Source organism: Polypterus senegalus, chromosome 9, assembly GCF_016835505.1.
Source record: "Polypterus senegalus isolate Bchr_013 chromosome 9, ASM1683550v1, whole genome shotgun sequence".
NCBI classification, from domain to species: Eukaryota; Metazoa; Chordata; class Cladistia; order Polypteriformes; family Polypteridae; genus Polypterus; species Polypterus senegalus.
In genome coordinates this window covers 168,416,601-168,438,250 of record NC_053162.1, presented here as the reverse complement: position 1 = coordinate 168,438,250, position 21,650 = coordinate 168,416,601, and the positions used below count along the sequence as shown (strand labels likewise).

Here is a 21,650-nt window from a genome sequence, read left to right as displayed (position 1 = left end):
TTTAAAACCTCTGTAGCATTAACGCCAAGTGTCTTTCAGGTTCAGAGTTTTATGTAAAAACAGTTAACCCCGAGTCTCTCTTAAGCTGTGTGGATGAGATATGGAGCATTAGGACCTAATAACACCCAGGACAGTATTCTTCTGCCATCTTGTGGATTAAATAAGAATAACATCACTGGACAAAAAAAAAAAAATCTTGAATTTTTCTAATGTATTCGGCCACTCTATGGTAGTTCATCAATATTCATGAGTGGGGCGGAGCTTTCAATCAAAAACAAAGCGGTGTGTAAACGAAAAGCTGCACAGCCAGTTTTAGAATAAACTTAAACTGAACCGTTAGTTGAATCAACTACAGCGATGACGATGTGCATTGGTCACCAGACACTGACACGGTGACGTGCCTGGTGACTTCACATGGGGTATCGGCAAGCCAAAGTCTGACCTTCAAAATGTGGGGGCACAGTTAAAAGTTCACAGTAACATGTCAGTCCAGACACTGAAACACACCTCTGCCAGTTTTAGAATAAACTGAACCGTTAGTTGAATCAAGTGACAGTGATGACGACGTGCATTGGTCACCAGACACGGACTCAGACAGTGAAGCTGATACATATGACATCACATGATCGGACCACGATGACATGCCTTGTGATTTCACGTGGGGTATCGGCACTTCCGTCATGTAAAGCTGCACCAGGGTGTAATATCTATGTGGTAAAAAAGGCAAAAAATTTACAAATCAAATAGAAGGAAACGAAAGATGACAGGACCCTAAGCACTATTCACAGAGCAGGAAGTGTCAATGTTCACATGAGGGGACATGTGCACGTCACTAAGCCATACACTGTGGGAGCGCATGTGTCACTTGAATTAACCATAAGCAGCACCCCTTGTGTTCATAAATGGCACCCTTTCATGTTGTCTCATGGACTGACCGACTCTGAGGGCAAGTAAAACTGAGAGAGCATCCTGATAGTGGCAGTGCCATCAATAAAATGGAGCTTTCCTGGCAACATCTGAATGTGGGAAAAAAATCCTTTAAGACAAGCGTAGGATAAATCTACACTATAATGTATGCCATGACTGGCTCTGACTGTTGTTGTGGTGCTGCCCATTTTATTGCCGTTGTGTTTTTGAGCTAGCATGGTAAACAAAATGAACTCACACAGGTGATTTCTACTATTGATCCTGGTCCTTCCGAGGAGTTCTAGCACTTCCCTGCCAGGCGGACACCCACACCCTCAGGGGACTGCAGACTGGGGGAATTGGTGGACTGACACCCCATTTGGAGCTGCTTCTGGCTTGGTGGACTGGCGACCTATCAAGAGCTGGTTCTGGCTTAGTGGACTGGCACCCCATCAAGAGCTGGTCCTGGCATAGTGAACTGGCACCCCATCAAGAGCTGGTTTTGGCTTGGTGGACTGGCACCCCATCAAGAACTGGTTCTGGCTTAGTAGACTGGCACCCCATTGAGAGCTGGTTCTAAATACGGTGCCAGTCCTAATGCTGCCAGGATAAGCTCCAGGCACTCCTGATGCTGTTGTGATACTCTGTTACCATGAAAGTGGATCAGGTGGGCCTCAGAAGGTTATATTATCATTTTTAGATTTTCTTGTCCACGACAGCACCAGCTTCTCCATTTCCAGCTTGACTCAACATCATTTCCATGCCCGCACATTAAACGGTGTGCCTCAATGTTATTTAAGGAAGAGCAGCCGCTCAAATGTATTTAGAAATAAGGGGGGGGGGGTCTTCCTTACCAATAAAACATTGAAGGGAACAGCTGCTTTTGATCCTTTTGCAGCTGATTGAGTTCTGTTGCCCTTTCAGCTGTGATGCTCTTGTGTAGTTCCCAGTTTCTGCCATTTGCCATACACTGTAACCTGTAGACCACTCAGTTGATTTAAATATCTTAACAATCCAGGAACTGAGTTGGCAGCACAATGCACATTTGCCAGGACCCCCATTCAGCTTGCCACATGCTTTGTGACCTTGAAATGCTCATTAGGGGGGTCCCTTGACCTGTAGAACACCAACGGATCTTTCCGATGTCTAAATCTCTCTCTCTCTCTTCACAGACCCCTGCAACACCTTTATTTTAAGGGGTGTCTGTCGTTCTGCAACATATTTAAATTGAATGTAATGGTGGACATTACTCTGAAAATAAAGCATCTGAAGAAATTCGCACAAATCGCATGTAATTTGTGTCAATCTAACCGTGGGAATGAGCAAACTGAATTCTATTAATTTGCCTGAAAAGATCAGTTATCGTTGAGGTGCCTCAACTACAACGCGCTATATAAGTTTGGGAAAATGAAGAACTCAAAAGCCCAATTTTCAAACATGTTCTTCTTCATGGAGCCACTAGATGGCAGCAGAGCATGCGGGACACTTGCCTTTTCTTTCTGGTGCGCTGACATCAAACGCAACGGACGTATCGACGTTTTCATTTAAAAAGCATTTTCGAATTTTCTTAAACTACAGAAACATTCGACGTGACATCCACTACTTATTCGTTTACTCAGTTATATTTACCTTGCAAGAGGTTATTTCGTTTTCCTCTTTTACACACGTTTCATAGCCGCGTATCAATGCCAGCTATCCGAAAAGCCGCGTATCAATGCCAGCTATCCGAAGGACACCGGGAGAGGCATGTTGTGGGAAAGTTATATTTCGGACAAAATTAAATAAATGAAATAATACGCAAATAAATAAAATTATCGACAACGTGACATTAAATAAGAACAACATGATACATGAGATTAAATAATTAATTTTAGTTAGGAAGCATGTTTTTTGTTGCATGTACTTATTTAATCATGACTTTATTTCAGTGGCACTGCACGCAAACTTTCAAAATTAAACTGTCGTTTGCATTTGTCAGGCTTTAGCCTCTTGTTTATAATGTGTGCCAGTTTTTCCAGAAGTAAGCATACAATACTTTAAACAACAGCACGTGTTTCGCACGATTTGAATGTAGGACAGGATAGCTGACATGCGGATCAGGTGACACGAGTAACGTGAGATTTCTTTTTTCTCAGATGTTTCTCACATCGTTTGTCGTTGTAGTGCTCCCCTCATTATTGGCTTGTATTAATCTCCATTCTGCAGAAACACATGGGATTAAAAATGTTTCTCTGGGATAAGTAACATATCTTTTTATGCAGTTTTGGGTGGAGTATTCCTTTAACAGGAATGAAACTGAAGCATTGTGGTTGTTGGTGTTAGTAAAGGAGTTAAACACATGTAACCTGACTTTCTCAAGCTAAAAACCGAATGTTCTCCGCATTAACGCAGAGCCGCATGACCACGCCCCCATCATGTCACATGCACGGTGTAAGACACGCCCCTTTAGCAGAGCGTGTTGTCACAGCAAGCAAACAGTGAAATGACGACTCACCGGCACGCGACCAAATAAAAGAACAAAATCCTAAAATGTTTCGATATATCGTGTCCCTCTTGTCCCGTGTACAGAGGGCAGTGAAATTCTTTCGTGTATGTGCTAATGCCCGGGTATGTACGTGCCCCCCACTCCAAAGAACAGAAAGCATAATTAAGGACACCGTTACATGTTCAGACACAGTGTCTCGATATCCAACAACTGTGCAGTATGTTAGTATGGCGGCACTCACGGAAATGTCTCCCAATCTTCATGCATCACCTCCTCAGACCCCACAGGGCTATTCATTTTCCTTTTGTTTTAATAAAAGACGAGGAAATATGGCATGACAATCCAAAAGGAGGCCTATTATGACTGCATGTGGGTATGATGGGCCTGTGTCCCCCCAAGGGTTTGCTCTAGCCATCAAACATTCAAGCCAGTGCTGGAAATCACCTGGCATCACTGGCACTGTCTTTACGTGGGTTGAGTCTTATCTCTTGGACAGACTCTACTGTGTGTCGTGGCAAGTAGAGATGACAGGGGGACACCAGGCAAAAACAAGGGTGCTGCCATGATCAATGCTAGGCCCTCTCCTCTTCTCTCCATTCACCTGGTCACTATGCCTTATGATCCAGTGCCACGGTTTGTCATACCAGTGCTATGCCAATGATACACAGCTGTACCTGTTGTTTCCTCCACCACACAGTATTGGCTACCATCTCTGCAGATATTGCAACCTGGATAAAGGAGCACCAATTCTAGCTCAGCCTGGCAAAGCTGGACCCGTCCTGCTATTCCCTCTTGTCCATCTATTCAGCACACCATCTCAACATATGTCAAATCTGAATGCAACCTTGTGGTGTTGACCCCACTGTCCATCACTGACCACACTGTAACTGTCTCTCAGTTTAAAAGAGTCTCCATGTATAACAAGAGGCCATACGGTCTGTGCAGCGGTGCAGGATTTGGTCTCGGACTACAGCAGCAGGAGTACCAGCAGGTGTCAACAAGTCAATGTAGATGATTGAAAATGTAGAGGAATGTCTGGCATTCAACCAGTTGAGGTGGGCACATGTCACTCCTCTTTCAGATCAACACATTGGCAACCTGTAGTGGCTCATGTTAAGTCCAAATCCTTGACGCTTGCCTATAGAGTAGTCAACAGGTCAGCACCTCGACTCTACCTATGGAGACACTTGGGAGGTCCTGGGCTCCTTCTTGACCACTCAGCTCTGCTGATGAAAGACGTCTGGTGATGGGACCTCTGTAGTGGCATCAAATCTCAAACTGGACCCTTTTCATGTGGAGTTGGTGGAACGTGCTGGTCTCCTCCATCTGCACTGCCGAGCCCCTCGATGTGTTTAAGGAGTATCTGAAGACTCTTCTTCTGTGAACTTCTGTCTAACTGATGGCTTTTTGGAACGGAGGAAGTGTACCGAGTCGGCATTTTGTTCTGAGCTCCTCACTAGTGATGATCAATTTGTGACCTGGTCCTGTCACACTTGTTCCCTAACAGACCCCCAGACTGACATTCATTCAATTATGCTGACCTCTTCTATAAGTTGCTTTGGATAAAAATGTCTGTCAAGCAAGACAATGTGAATGGGGAAGAATGTGTAAGCTCCACACTGGTCAGGATTTGGACGCAGTCTTCTGGAAAGTCTGATGCGGCCACACATATCTGTGCCCCCCCGCTTAACTTATATGAATCCATAATGATTAGGCACACAAAGCAATGAAGTCCTCAGTGCTACCTGCTTTAACCCAATGCTGCATTTGCAAGCCTAACAACCTCCATAAGAATCCACCAGTACTGAGAGGGCACACAACCCCCTGACCACCGCAGGAATGCCAACCACCGAGATGCAAACCCCAGTGGCTTTCATTATTTCTACCGGGACATCTAAATTACAGTCTACAACTGCAGCGTGCATCGCCTCCTGGTGGTCTACTTTCGCTCTAAACCTGCCATTCTCCCCTCTCCTGTGCTTCTTGGCAGCCCAAAGAACGCCACCCTGGCTGCCAAGACTCAATTCAGCTTCTTCCACTTTTGCTCTCTCTTAAGTCACCTGAAGCGGTTCAAATGGTTTCTCTCAACTGGAGAATAAAGAGAACACAAGAGGACTCACTGACGCCCCCTGCAGATGGACCAAGCACTTCAGTTTTCAAGTGTGGGGTGAACAGCTGCGGGGGTGTTGAAATCTTTTTCTGATAACATTGCGTGCCAGGAAGGAACCGACAGGGTGCCAGCCCACCACAGGGCACATTCAGGCACGCATCCACTCCCTCCCATACCCTGCCAATTTAGTGTAAAGCTAACCTGCATACATCAAGGACATGCCAAACTAACCAGACGATAACTGCCAATGTCCCAGAGAGCTAACCACTGTGTCACCATACTGCCCATGTTCAGATCCCTTTTCTTATTGTACGGGGGGGTGTGTTCTGGTGATGTGCACCACTGTTCCTGTGCACCTGCAGAAGGATTTTGTAAAAATTAACTAGGAAATGATTCACCAGGCTTCAGTTTCATTTTTCATAATCAAACCTGAACAGCAGGCACCATACTTCACTGCCACACAACGGGCCGTCATCAGCCTTTAGGAATGTTTGAGTCAGGACTTTCGCAGTGCTGCTTTTTTGACTAAAAAGCCCATTTCACTCTCATCTAATTTTTTTTTTTGGAAAACTATAAGCCTTTACCCTTCAGCTTTGCCCTTCTTCCAATTATGGAAGGGCAGGTTGGACTTGATGCTTTCTCCTTCTAGGGCTTTTCTCCGTGTTAATCACACATAGCAATAAACTTTAAATACCATTATTATTATAAACCTCAATTGTTACCAGGTGGGGTGGGGGATGGGGGTTAGATGAATCCTCCATAGCACATCCACATTCTATAAAAGTGCGTGATGTCCCATCAGTTCCCCCTTTAAAACAGGAGTGGGGCGGAGGTTTCGGATTCCTCCTTCTACAGTGCCTGCCTGTTTAACTGATCACCTCACAATCCTCTTCATTACTGGGAGGACTGCCTTTTCCTCAGTAACACATTTGTCATGTCATTCTCTAACCCTCTTAAACCAGACAAGGGTTACAGGTATTCGATGATTTTTTATTCTTTTATTACTGGAGCCTATCCCATCTAGAACAAGGTGCAAGGCAGAAATAATCCCCTGGAAAGGGCACAAAGATCTCACCAATTCACCTAACATGCATATCTTTGGACTGAGGCAGGATAGCAGAGCAGCTGAAGAAAACCAACACAGACACAGAGAGAACATGCAGACTCCACACAGAGAGTACCCAGAATGCAAACCCTGGTCTGCTTATTGCAACGCAGCAGCCTACCGCTGTGCCACCATGCCACCCCATACAGTTCACTTCCGAGTATATCACATACCTATAGGATCATGTACTGTATGAATGGACTTGAACTCCCATGGGTCCCTTATACTTCCCTTGACCCTCAATTTTTGGGTCCAGGGTACCAGCATGTACAATCCTTCTACTATACGGAGGAGGCATCTATTTCTCCCTACAACACATTTTTGTGCTCCTGTACCCACACTCCCATTTTATGGGGGCTGCCGCAGTCTCTGCCATCTACACCATCTTTCTATCTAACACATACTGCACCCCACACACCTCTTTATTACGGTCTATTCATGCATAGCACAGCTCACTCACAGAACTCCACCTCATGTGTTTCTTCAGTTCCACGTCTGATATGGGGGTTTAGTGACTTTGGGGTTCATGTGGTAACATTGGTTTCACCTTCTACAATTTATCAAATGTGCCCGGCCGGGACGGCTATATAGTGGAAGGACCAGGGGATAGAGCATATTCAGGGATTTACCTCCCCCAGCAACATTAGAGGGCAGTGGCTCGGACTCCCAAAAGGCTCCTTGGGAATTGGAGTTTGGAGCAGCCCTGCTGGGTTTCATGGGCGCTGCCAGAAAGGCTTTGCAGGAACGGTAGAGTCCTGTGTGGCACCCAGAAGAAGGTCATCGAGCACCTGGAGCACTTCCGGGTGCCCTATAAAAGGAGCCAGCTGCCACTTCTCTAGAAGCCAGAGTCGGGAGAAGGGAAACAAACCTTGCCAGGAAGAGTGGTGGTGGACTGAGAGAAAGGAAGAGAAATAGAAGAGAAAGATAAAAAGAAAGTGCTGCATGCTATGCTAAAGTGTTTATTGGTGTTTGGGACTGTGCCCTACAGGTGGGAAAAGGGGTTAGGCGTTTCCCACGTGGAGAAAGAGAAAAACATAAAAACATGCTTTCTGAATTGGCGTCCAACGTCGGTCTTTGTCAGGTTTGCGTGGCAGGGGCACCCTCTACATGCCACGCTGACTTACCAGCCAACAACCCCCTTTAATGTGGGAGTGGTCTTTACTTCAGTGGATCATTTGTGTTCTACAGAACATTTCTCCCTTCAGGTCCCTCTTCACCTTTGCCATCTATAATTCAATCCCTGTCTATCGTGCCATTAAGCCCTTAAAGATGGGGGCATGGAGGCAGAAGTGACCCAGGCACTGTCACATTCATATCCATCCATATTCTTATCACACTTATCCAAGTCACAGGGAAGATGGAGCTCAAGCCAGCATGCATGGGGTGCAAGGCAGGAACAGTCCCCGAGTCACTCACGAAGGGTACTCAAACCTATATCCAGGGAAAATTTACCATCAGCTATCCACCTAACCCTCACGCCTTTGTACTTGGGTGGCGTTGGGACCGGAACATCCGGGTCCATTACTATTCTTTCACTTGTATTCCTTCACATTTTTTTCAAACTGTATTAGCTGGAGCACAGCACACACAGGAAATGCAAGGGATGTCACCTATTATTCAGAAGATAATCCCACTTCTGCCACCAATATACAGACAAGACCATTGGCTGAGGGGCAGAGGACTTCTTCCTACTCCTCTCCCTTATGCCTTCACCCTCATATTGGCATCCCAGCTATAGCTTGGCAGGCCACAATGCATACCTGCGATTCATCAGGATTTAATTTGAATTAGATTTGTATTTTACTGAATACAAGAAGTTAAAACAAGCTGGCATGAGGGGGACTTCTCAATTGAATTGGTTTACTTTTCTCCTTTATGTTATATATACTCTCATTTTAATTAAATGATGTCGTGTTTAGCACTGCCATCTCACACCTCAAGGGTCCGCAATTCAAATCCTAGCCTATCACTGTCCGGGGAGTTTGTTTTTTCTCCTTCCAGGTTTCTCCTGCTGCTTTGATTTCCTGCCATAATCCAAGGATGACTACATCAGGGTGGTGGGAGACTCTAAACTGGCCAGAGAGAAGGTGTGTGTGCCCAATGACAAACTGGCATGCTGTCTGGGTTAGTTCTTGGCTTAGTCCAGTCATTCCATCCTAATATGTCTGCATGGGAACAGATGAGATGAAAAAGTCATAAGAAATTGAAAGATGGAGGGCAGGACACTCTAGTTCCAGGTGGTCTTTGCATTGGATACCATGAGAGAACATTAGCAGCAGGGGTGCCCAACATGGCACTAGTTGTCCCATTTTATGTGCCCACGAGGAAGCCCCCTTCAAAGTGGACATATCTGTCCTGTAATACAAAATTGTGGGTGGGCATCTGGGCTGATCCTAGAATGGGTGGGCTTTGCATGCTGCTTTTAGTGTTGAAGACTGTCTGTGATGCTCTGTATGTTTCACTTCCTTCCCTAACAGACACACAGTAATCAGCATGGATGCCACTCCATTTCACCAAGCACCCCATAATGCCAACTCTCCCCTTCAGGCCTACGGGTCCTCATTCTAAATAGTGTCTTTCAGAGTCAGTCTTAATCACAAAGCAATTCAGACAGACATGTAGCCAATGGTCTCTTCTGTGCCTCCCTCACCTCAACTAGTACCGCTAAAAGCACCATCTCAGCACCTTCCAAAAGCCAAGACCCTCACCCGCTCATTCCAGGACGGAATACTCACTTGGTTCTGCGGAAGGAGAGCCTCTTGCGTAGAGTTGACACCCTATGGTGGACCCCTCTTTTGACAGCCACACTGGCAGAAGTGGACTCAAACATGTTGGCCCCCAGGCCGCACATGAGGGCCACGCGGCCATCGGTGCACAGTGACGGTGGCATGCAGGATTGACTGTCTCCTACGGCCGAGTCGCTGCGTCTTGTCACTTTGCTGGTAGGTGTGCGGCGTTCCTCACAGTTTCAGCTCATCCCACATCTGCCGGCTCACCTCCTCTGTGCTTTTTCCTCAAGTACACTGCAGAAGCTCCGCCCCCCAGCTGCCACCAGTGCCGACCTACATATACAGATGTGTGACTACATCTTACTAGCAGCTCACTCCCATAAAGGCGTCAGCGTGTCACATTTTACTCCTAAAAACTCTGGGCTGTGAGCTGCACGCTGTCCGAGAACCTCAGGGAATTAAGGGAAGAAACTAATTGTTTCCTATGCTGGGCATTAGAAGTCTCAGGGGGAGGATGAAACCTGAAGATAACAGCCATTACTTGCTGGGGAGGGGGGGAGCTTTACTAGAACAGCACACAACTGCAAAGGTGCCTCAAGAAGGGAGTCTAACCTCGGGTCATATTGGCCATCACTCCTGCACACTTTCCTTTCTCCCTTTACCCCTTTCTACCCTGCCATGCTTGTTTTACCACCCCTTTTCCTCCTTCTCCTGTTCCACTTCTCCCAGTGCTGCTCAGAGTTGATCCCACATTAATATTATTACCCACGACTTCTCCATTTTCCCCTCCCTCTTCTCTGGCATTCCACAACTCTTCCATTTCTTGCTCTTCTCATCTTTGCTGCTTCTTCACTCCACTTCTGTCCTGCCAAGCCCAAGCTCAGCTCTTTCCTCCATTCTTGTCTATCATGGCACCAGAGAAGGGCAACATGTTACACACTGGTAGGTCAAGTACGCACACCTAACAACTACAATGACCACTGTGTCTGCTTCTTCACCCCTTACTTGAACTTTGATATTCTGTCTCCTATTCCCCCCCAATTTTCCTTTTCCATTGTCCCATTTTTTGCACTCCACCTATCTCTAGATCTTCTCCAGTATACCAGTCCCACGCTGCTCCAAATTCCTGACACTTGCCCACTATCATCTCAACTCTTTCTGTATTTCTTTCTGCACCTTTTCTTTGTCCCATCTCCACCTTCTCCTCTTCCTCCATATTGTCTCCAAAAATTGCTCCTTCCCTCTCGTTGTGTTCTCCTTCTCTCCCCTGTTTTTTTTTTTTTGTAAGTCCTCTTTCTGCATTCCTCCACTTGCTCCAATTGTTTGTTCCTGTTCGGCTGTCTATGACCTTCTTGCACACTTTACAGATCTGCATCAACCTATGATGGCTGACATCCCATTCATGGTTCTTGTCTTTCACGCCATACTGCCAGGCTAGGCTCAAACTACCACCAGCTCTGTACTGGAACGAGTGTGGATGAGTGAGTGAGTGAGTGAGTGAGTGCTTCACCCTCTTATCAACATCTCAGGCTCCTCTTCCCTCTCTTGTCCTGCTGCTTTGTAATCCTCTGTTATTCTCGTACTCCTCTTTCTCGTTTTCTAAGTTGAACTCATCTCCCTCAGTTGATACTCATTTCTCTTTTAATCTCACCCTTGCTTTACCAGTGGTGTAATTCCCACCTTCTCTTCTGTCCTCCACCTCCCTTTTCTTTTTCTACTTGTCCTGCTCTCTTGTTTCACTTCTCTTACTCCAGCTCCCTCATTTTCTCCTTTTCTCTCCTCTCATTCACTCTAATTCTTTAATTGCTCTCTATGTACCTTCACCTCACACTCCTCTTGTTCTTTGCCTTTTCTTTATCTCATCCTGTCACTAGCTCTATTATGTTTTATTTTTTCACTTGTCTTACTCCAGCTCCTTCATTTTCACTTTATCTTTCCCCTCCCCTCTCCCCTTTTTTCTCTCCTCTCATTCTTACTCTAATTACACTCCTTTTTCTTTTTGGACATTTTCTCATCACATTAATCTTGTTTTTGTGTTTTTGCTTTTTTTTTGGTCTTTTTTTCCTTGGCTCATCTTCCTCCTCTCATTAACATTATTCTCTCTTTCCTTCTTCGTCCTGCTTCTTTTGCTTTAATGATCTCCACCTCTGTTTTCAGCCCCTTCTCCTCCTGTCATTCCCCCTAATGCTACTCTCACATGGCATCTTTCCTTTCTGCCTGCTCCCTTTGTATACTTTCACCTCATACTCCTCTTGTTCTTTGCCTTGTCTTATCTCCTCTTGTCACTCGCTCTATTCTATTTTTTTACTCGTTTTCATTGAAGCTCCTACGTTTTCACCTTTTCTCTCCTATCATCTAATTCCATTTTTTTTTATTTTGTGACTGTTCTCTTTATATACTTTCTCCCTCACACTCCTCTTGTTTTTTGTCTTGTCTTACCTCCTCCTATCACTAGCTCTATTTCATTTTTTCACTTGGCTTACTTCCTTCATTTTCACCTTTTCTGTGCCTTCATTCACTCTAATTCCACTCCTTTTTCTTTCTGCCTTTTGTTTTGTGTACTGCCACATCACACTCCTCTTGTTTTCTTTCTTTTTTTAGCCTCACACTCCTATTGTTTTATTGGTTTATCTCTTCCCGTTACCAGCTCTACTCTTTTATCTTGCTACTTCTCTTACTCCAAGTACCTCCAATTTCACCTTTCCACTCCCCTCATTCACTTTTATTCCTCTTGTTTTCCTTCCTGTCAGCTCTATTTGTGCATTTTCTCCTCACACTCCTCTTCTCCTTCGTCTCATCTTCCCCATCGTCATTTCTATTCTGTTTTCTTCCTCCTCCTTCTCGTTTAGCTCTATTCCATTCATCTCCTTCTCTGTTCTGAACCTCTTCTCTCCTCTCATTCACCCTAATACTCCTCTCAAATGGCTCCTGTCCCCTTCATTTGGTCCTTTTGTATACTTTCTCCTCACACTCCTCTTGTTCTCCCTTGTCACTAGCTTCACTCTTAATTTTCTTTTTTCTCTCCTTCTTCTCTTCTTATTTCAACTATTCTTTTTCCAGCTCTCTCCATTTTTACTTTTTCCCTCCTCTCGTGCATTCTAATTCCTCTCCTTTTTCTTCCTGTCTTCTCTCTTTGTATATTGTCCCCTCACACTCCTCTTCTCCACTGTGTGCTCTTCTTTTTCTTGTCTTTTCTTTCATTCCATTCAACTCTATCTGATCTGTACTCTCAGACTCATTTCTCCTCTCAGTCACCCTAATTCTCTGACATGACTCCTCTCCACCCTGCTCCTTTTCACTCCTCTTCCTTCTCACACTCTTCTTTTTGCCTTTGCTTCTGCTATCATTTCTGGGATTCCTTTGCCGAATTCCAATCCCTTTAGTATTCTTCGGGGTTGTTTTATCTTTCCCCATCGCCCCTGTGTTGCCTTCACTGATTCTTTTCTCCACATGTAATCTTTTTTTGGTTCTTTTCAGCCTTTTCTTAGTTCCTGTGCTCTTTATGAGCTCCCCTTTTCATTTCCTCCATACCAGCACTCAATTCCTACTTGTCTCTTTGCTGCTTTTTTTTTTTTTGACCTCTTCTTGTTCCATCCTGACTCCTCCTGTTCTCTTTTGGTACCAGTTTAAGCAACTTGTACGTCCCGTTGTTCCCCCTTTTAATTCTAGCAGTGCCCTCTCTTCCATTCTCTTGCTCACACTCCTCTTGTTTCTTTTCCTCTCTGCTCTTGGCCTGTTTGTCTCTTTCCATCCTCTCCTGCCCACCTAAAACCTCAAGTACACATCCATCTCCATCACTTGCTGACCTCGATGGCACCTGCCAGCTGAAGGGCAGGGATGAACGCTCTAGAAGCCCTCCTTCCATCGTCATCCACGTGCCAGCGCAGACACTGATAAACACATCCTAACTCCAAGATAAAAAAGCAACGCAGCACAGAGGCTCTCGTCCACGCTGGCGCGTCTCTGCGCTTACCGCCGGCACAGGCAGCACTAAGCCGTGTCCTTGCAGGAGGCCGAAAATATAACCCGTCGCCCGCATCGTCACGCATCTGCTGCAGGAGAACTTGCTTCATTGTATCACGTAAGGCAGGAAGACATTACCTGCAGAGGAAACATGACATTCTAAGCCCAGGGACAAGCCTCAAAAGGATCAGCCGCACAGCCTTGTGACGTGCCATCGAAGAAAATGAAAGCGAGGAGGGAAAGAAAAAAAAAAAAAAGCCAATCAAAGTAGAAGATGCTGTTGGCCTTTCTGGCTGCACTGCCGCAGCTCAGCTCCAGGTTTTGCTTGCCTGGCCCAACGCTGCACCTGCATCCTGATGACCTTCTCCATATCATGTGTCGCGAAGAGAAAAGTATTTCACTCCGAGAGGGAGGGGGACGGTGGGGGGGGGGGGGATTAAGAAGAGGCCTGAGCACCAGGATGCAGCAATGAAGCCCACCAACACACGGTAAGACCCCCGAAGCCTGAACTACAGTGGGAGTTTTGGTGAGACGCGTGTCCAAGGGGCGAGTGGTGGCCAGCTAGGCCAAATGCATGAGAAACAGATTTGGGGGACATAAGGTTAACAGTGTGGTGGGTTTGTTAAACTGTCACCCGTGCAGAATCATTCACTTGAGACCCTCAGTGGATTAACTTAGCTGACCTCTAGCCAGCAGTCCCCAATAAATTATACATAATCACCGGGCTCCTTAGTCCCTGGAGATCAAGGTGTGGCGCCCAACACGGCCCTAAACTGGAGGCACAGGTGGCCAAGACTATCGATCAGCTGGAGCTCATTAGGCTAATTGATAGGATCAGGAATCGGGAGCACCAGTGAAGCCTGCTCCCCAGAGACGAGGGCCGCCGTCCTTCCTAAGTCGCCTTGTTTTTCTTTCTTTTAATGATAAAACAAACAACAGCTTTAAACCAAGAATGGCAAAGGCTGCTCCAGAGCGGTGTGCCCATGGGACCCTGGGACAAAGTTCACTTTAAACAGTGGAATACTGGGAGCCATTCTGGAACTCGGGTCATGTCACACATTCCGGCTCCACCTGCTGGAAGACCGGGTGTTATCAAGCTTTATCTCTTTAGGGTTAGGGTCTGTCCGATCTGACCGGTGACAAAGGCGCATTTCTGAGTATTCATGTCCTTCTCATCACACTAACTTTAGAAAGCCACCACAGAAATAAAATCAAATCCTCCAATCAGCTTATAGTGTTGTGGGTGCCCAGAGCCATCCCAGAACTCTGATTGGATGCTGGTGTAGTGCTCAGCCACTCCCACCCTTCCAGCCCTCTGTTCTTTATTCTGATTTGATTATAAGCTTTACCTAACCCCGCCCCAGTAATTAATCACCTGGAATGCTTTTTAAAAATTACAAAACACTGGCTCTGTAAAGTGTCCTGCTGTGAAAGGCACTATAGAGGGGGAAATCACAATCTAAGCAGGAAGTGATCCTCTGAAAGGAAAGATGCTATATAACATTAAGACACAGAAGACCCCCCAAAAAGTAAAAGACACCATATAACATAAAGACACAGAAGCCCCCCCCGAAAAGTGAAAGACACCATATAACATAAAGACACAGAAGTCCCCCCGAAAAGTGAAAGATGCTACGTAAGACCCTGAAAAGTGAAAGATGCTACAGTCATGATCGTAATTATCGGCACACCTGGAATTCCCAGAAAATGCACCATTTCTCCCAAAAAATTGTTGCAATTACAAATGTTTTGGTATACACGTTTATTTCCTTTATGTGCATTGGAACAACACAGAAAAACAGAGAAAAAAAGCCAAATCTGACATCATGTCACACAAAACTCAAAACCCGGGCTGGACAAAATTATTGGCACCCTCAACTTAATATTTGGTTGCACGCCCTTTGGAAAAAATAACTGAAATCAAGCGCTTCCTATAACCATCAACCAGCTTCTTACGCCTCTCATCTGGAATGTCCGACCACTCTTCTTTTGCAAACTGCTCAAGGTCTCTCTGATTTGAAGGGCTCCTTTTCCCAACAGCAATTTTGAGATCTCCATAAGTGTTCAATCAGATTTAGATCCGGACTCACTGCTGGCCACTTCAGAACTCTTCAGCGCTTTGTCTTCAACCATTTCTGGATGTTTTTAGAGGTATGTTTGGGGTCATTGTCCTGCTGGAACACCCATGACCTCTGACGCAGACCCAGCTTTCTGACACTGGGCCCTACATTGTGCCCCAATATCTTTTGGTAGTCTTCAGATTTCATGATACCTTCCACACAGGCAAGCCATCCGGCAGCAAAACATCCCCAAAACATCTTAGAACCTTCACCATGTTTGACTGTAGGTACTGTGTTCTTTTCTTCGTAGGCCTCATTCCGTTTTCTGTAAACAGTAGAATGATGAGCTTTACCAAAAAGCTCTACCTTGGTCTCATCTGTCCACAAGACATTCGCCCAGAAGGATTTTGGCTTCCTCAAGTACATTTTGGCAAACTCCAGTCTGGCTTTTTAATGTTTCTGTGTCAGCAGTGGGGTCCTCCTGGCTCTCCTGCCATAGCATTTCATTTCGTTCAGATGTCGACGGATAGTTCGAGCTGACACTGTTACACCCTGAGTCTACAGAACAGCTTGAATATGTTTTGAAGTTGATTGGGGCCATTTATCCACCATTTGGACTATTCTTCGTTGCAGTCTTTTATCAATTTTTCTCTTCCGTCCAGGTCCAGGGAGATTAGCTACAGTGCCATGTGTTGTGAACTTCTTGATTATGTTGCACACAGTGGACAAAGGAACATGAAGATCTCTGGAGATGGACTTATAGCCTTGAGATTGTTGATATTGTTCCACAATTTTTGTTCTCAAGTCCTCAGACAATTCTCTGCTCTTCTTTCTGTTCTCCATGCTTAGTGTGGCATATTCAGACACACAACCAAAAGGTCGAGTCAACTTTTCTCCATTTTAACTGGCTTCAGGTGTGATTGCTATATTGCCAGCACAGGTGAGTTCAAACGAGCATCATATGCTTGAAATTAAACAATTTACCCACATTTTTGAAAAGGTGCCGAGAATTTTGTCCGGCCCATTTTTGGAGTTCTGTGTGACATGATGTCAGATTTGGCTTTTTTTCTCTGTTTTTCTGTGTTGTTCCAATGCACATAAAGGAAATAAACATGTGTATACCAAAACATTTGTAATTGCAACAATTTTCTGGGAGAAATGGTGCATTTTCTGTGAATTCCAGGGGTGCCGATAATTTCAGCCATGACTGTATATAATATAAAGACACAGAAGCCCTCCAAAAAGTGAAATATGCAATATAACATAAAGACACAGATGCCCCCACTAAAAAGTGAAAGATGCTATACAAAATAAAGACACAGAAGATCTAAAATCCCTGCAGTGACAGCCCACTTTGCTCGTTGCACTTACTTCTCCTCTCGGATAAAGGGGGTCAGGAAGCGGGCCGAGTCGTCATCATGGCTGCTCTGCTGACTGCTCTGCTGGCTGCTGCAAGTGACAGAGAAAGACAGAGAAAAGATAAAAAGCTGAGAAGCTGGTACATGAGTAAATATTAAAAAAAAAAAATACTAAATCTTTTTATTCTCCCAATTGGCAGCACGATGCCCAGTTGCCATGTCTGTGCTGTTTGTTTCCGGACCATTCTGGCCTGCCTTCTGTTCTCCATGATATGGCTAGTGTGCCCGGAAGCCTTCCCTGCCCCATGCCAGTTTCTTCTATGTTCTGCCAGCTTGATACAGAATGAATGATTATGCAATGCCCACAAGGTGCCAACTAGGTTCTGTGCCATCTTGCAGGAAGCCTCTTGACATTCAAATCCTGACAGTCAGAAAGGCACCCCAATGGCACTGGGGCTCGGGTGTCCACATGTGGCACATAACTGTACACCTTGAGGTTGGAATCTCCCCCTCCCTACGTGACCCTCAAAAAAGCCACAGGCTGGGCTTCAGTATAGAAAAGTGCTATATAAGTAAAGGCATCCCATGTGCAGCCCTTACTCACTGAGGATACCATCCCAAAACAGCATGGTGTTCACCGTAGTCGAGCCTTGCCCCCTTGTCCAAGTCTAAAGCTCTGTTGCATTCCCTTACATTTACCTAACTGGCTGCCACCTTCATCACACATTTCTTTTGTGTTTTCCATTTGGAGCACAAACAGGTGACGTGACATGCTCAGGGTCACACAGGTCTCATTAGTGGGATTTGAGCCCACCACCTCAGGGTTTAAAGGCCAAAGCTTTAAGCACTACACTACACAGCCTGCCCTTACAACCACCAAACAGGGCAGACCACTTATGGCAGGTGTAGGGAGCTCGTCACCCCTCAGCCACTTTTAGAACTGGACATCTCAGTGGCGCCCCCTGCCTGGTCTGCTCATATTGCAATTGCCACTCAAGGTCCACTTTGCCCCTCCAGAACTTTAATTGGATGCTGGTGTGGTGTTCAGCCACTCCCATCCTCCCAGTCCTCTATTCTTCATTCTGATTGGATCATAAGCTTCACTCAACCCCGCAGCAGTAATTAATCACCTGGAATGGTTTTTAAACAAACACTCGCTCTGCTGTGAAAGGCACTATACAGGGGGAAATCACATTCTAAGCAGGAAAGAGACTTTTGGGCACTTCTAGAGGCAACCTAATGACTACAGCCAGACAGCTGACCCACAACCTCCCAGTCCATCCACCGACTCCCCAGGGTGCCCCAAGAGACCACCAAGCTGACTTCAACTCCCACTCTTAGCACATTCTACTTTAAGGCCTTTTTACTTTACCTCTCAGCCCAGCCACTGACCTACAGGATGTCCTTGGAGACACGTCTCATATTTTGACCAGGACAATGACTTCCCAAGTGTCCACTGAGAGATTTTTGTGCTGACCCACGCAGTACACAGATTTCCAGAGTCTCACCAAGATCCCCCCCCCCCGCCCCCCAGTCCAGGCACTACAAAAATACACAATAAGTACAGTATAGCAAATCTTGGACTTTCCACTGAGAGACCTGACTCTTGAGTCATGAGAATGACTACCGCGGCTTTCAATGAGTCACCACCCTCGTGGTCCCTGACCACTTATGCAGAACAATGATTATCAGAGTTTCCAGTAAGACACCTTTCCTTTCATCCATGACCTCTTTAGCCAGAACAATGACATCCAGGGTTTTTAATGAGACACCTCCCTGTTGCATTCAGTTCCCAATTCAGGTGGTTCATCGTGTGGTGGGTGCGGCAACGCATGCTCCCAACCTTCTCCTTCTCTTCCTCCCTGTTGATCTGGTGCTCCTACTCAGGACGGTGACTCTCAAAGTTCTCAATAGAACACCTCAGTTTGTTCTATGATCACCTACGGGACAAAGACCCTCCAAAGCTTCATAGAACATAAGGACTTATTGGCCCAGATATAAACCTCCAGGGTACCCCTGAGAGAACCTGTTAGACCACAGCCCCGTACTGCTACAGTACCTCCAGGGATACCACTAAGTTGGGCCATTGCCATCTAATCTGGACACTGACTCTCAAAGTGCCCATTGAGAAATGCCCCTTCCTCTGCCACTACAGGAAAGTGACTCCTAGGTCATCCCAAGATGCCTGCCTATTGACCCCGATACCGAATACCTGGGCACCCACTCAGATATCTCCCAGTTGACCTAGTTGAGGACAGGGCTTTGCAGACGCCTCCACGACCAGACATCGACTCTCAACTTGCTGACCGTTGTCCTACTAGTCAGGACATTAACTCTCAAGATACCTCTCAATTGTTTCAGGGCCTGCTGGGTAGGACAAGAACTGCCCAGATGTCCACAGTGACCTGTCCTTAGTGCCCCGCGCTCCTGTAGATTCTGTGAGTATGGGCTCAGCCTATGGCATTGCAGGTGGTGATTTCCACCATTCAAAAGTCATATACTACCAGTTCAATCAGTGACATTGATACCCAGTGCCAGTGTCGTGCCAGTGTGAGGTTATTTTGTGCCCTAGGCCAAGCTTATCAGTGCACCAACCGACTGTTCAGTAGCTAACCCATACGGCTGGGTCCCCCCTTATGATCTGTGCCCTAGGTGAATGTCTAATTTGCCTTAATGGTGGTGCCAGCCCTGCCCGGTGCACTCAGACCCTTCTCCTCACCGTGTCCCAGAGTCGCCTATTATGACATCAAGGAGCGATTCTCCAGGTCTTAAAGTTATGAGCTTCTACGTAATCCAGCTAAGTCTGCAGTGATATCTCGTTGGGGGACATGGCGGCCGCACGGCGTAAATTACGTCAGCTTTGGAAACCACATAGCTGCGGACCTCCAGCACTCCACTCCATTCAGGAGGTCGTCGCTTTATATTACACGTCCGTGAGAACGTCTGGTGACTCTGTGGTTAAGATTAGGGTCGGGGGAGGGGAGGGTTATCTGACCGCGCTCATGTAAACCATATGACAAAAAACCTGCAATCCAATTGGCTGTCTAGCGGAGCTACCGAATCACGTAACGGTGGAGGTCTCTGCAGCTGGACCCACTTCAATAACTACGTGTACCCCAAATCGTGAATGTCAAGGAGAGGCTGGTTATGTGGGTGCCAGAATGATAAACGAAGGGCTGAATATGTCGCAGCAGGTCTCCAAACGCAAGGAAGACATAACAAAACCCATTTGAAATGCTCATCGTATAATTGGTCCCCCACTCATGACCCTCGCACTTCCTTCACAGCTTTTGATCAATGGGTCTGACAATTCAACTTCACTTCATCTTAAAATCAGTAATTGTTAATTGACCAGTCACTGTCACCTAATAATAACGTGCCGATAGCATGGGCCGTGACAAGCATAGACATTGAATTGCTAGACGCCGCATGACCAGCAGCATCGTACGTCAACGTCGCCGCCATATTGCGAGTGGCACTGCTGTGGAGTGAAGTAGTGGATAAAGATGCCGCGTGCATGTGCTGCTTGGGATTCTGCAAACCGCTGTACGCTCTAAACCAGATCCCGGGGGATTACATTTCATAGCTAAGGCTGAATAATTGTTTTGGTTATATTTGGCCATTAGAAAATCCCGTTTTATAATCTTAACTTTAGCTACGCCAGGCTAAACTGGCAAAGTTATGCATTTATGTGCTCAAGTGAGCCTCCATACAACATTTTGGCTAAACGTATTTAGTCACTAACAACGTAGATTGTTGTTAGCTGTTAACATTTCTCAAACTCTGAAGGTTTCCCAAAGAAATCCACCTCAAGACCCTTAGACGGGATTTTGAGAAAGCTGTCCTGTGATGTGTCCGGTGCTAGTTTGGTAACAGATGCTGTACTGGCATCATATGATCAAAGCTACCACTTGCTCACATTAACACTAGAATTACCAGAGCCTACGAAAAAACTCGTAGATACGTCCCACCTTAAATCGCTTCTTAAATCCCTTCAGGCTTCATACATTATATAGTTTGTGCCTACATTTTGTCATTTACTACTAGAATATGAAAAATGTTTCTGTTTTAACAATGTGTTTACACAGATTACTGTAGAAATGGAACTCACATGAAATGCGTGTGTTCCAAATAACGATCTATTATTTCCACTCTAAAACTCCACTTCACTCCCAGATACTCAATCAAGGCATGAACTGGGAGAAGTTCGTGAACGTTCTAAATTGGTGGGGGGTTGGAATAGCCGGCTGCTTCTAGCTTCTCTTTATCAGCACATTTAGAGGACAAAGGACGTTGGTGGAGAGGTGTGAAGGGATTTAAGAAGCGATTTAAGGTGGGACGTATCTACGAGTTTTTTCGTAAGCTCTGGTAATTCTAGTGTTAAAAAACAAAAGGAGGTTTGATGATTCCTTCTGAGGGTCCAGTCAAGGTGGTCAAAGTAGCTGAGCGTGTTATCCGACAGTCGATATTAGGGCAAGCTGTCAGTGTATCTTTGATCAGTCAGTTTGTTTGGGCTGAGTTTGGTTCAGATGATGTGTTTTTTCTCAAGGAGCTCAGGGAGGAAACACAGTTTGAAATTGACAACCATAATTTTATGATCATGTCTTTAGTTGTGTTTGTCTTTCACAAACTAAGGCTGCACCATATTGCCAGACTGAATACTCTCAAATTACAGGATCTGAGTGAATGAGAGGGAGTGTAAGTCTGGAGGAGATCAGTAAAGTTGTAGAGAGCTTTAAATGTTCAGAGCGGTATTTAGTATTGTATTCAGTAGTGAACAGGGAGCCAGTGAAGCTGAGAGAGAATCGGTGTGATATGTTCAGTGGATTTTGAACAGTAGGTTATTATCCTGGCAGCAGAATTTTGAAGAAGTTGTAAGCAATGGATACATTTTGTGGGATGCCAGATAGAATAGCATTACAATAATCGATACG

The 21,650-nt window shown here is 45.6% G+C and overlaps 1 protein-coding gene across 8 annotated transcripts in view; it reads right to left on the bottom strand.

Annotated features, from left to right (window-relative positions):
- gramd1ba (GRAM domain containing 1Ba) overlaps positions 1–21,650 on the bottom strand; it is a 325,749-nt gene that overhangs the window by 125,493 nt on the left and 178,606 nt on the right. For 7 of the 8 annotated variants that reach the window (XM_039764176.1, XM_039764172.1, XM_039764180.1 and 4 more), the window contains one exon: positions 16,730–16,807. In XM_039764176.1, coding sequence (XP_039620110.1) covers positions 16,730–16,807 — 78 coding nt within the window. Of the gene's footprint in view, positions 1–9,341; positions 15,039–16,729; positions 16,808–21,650 lie in introns of those variants that run through there. The other variant, XM_039764177.1, reaches the window with a different exon arrangement.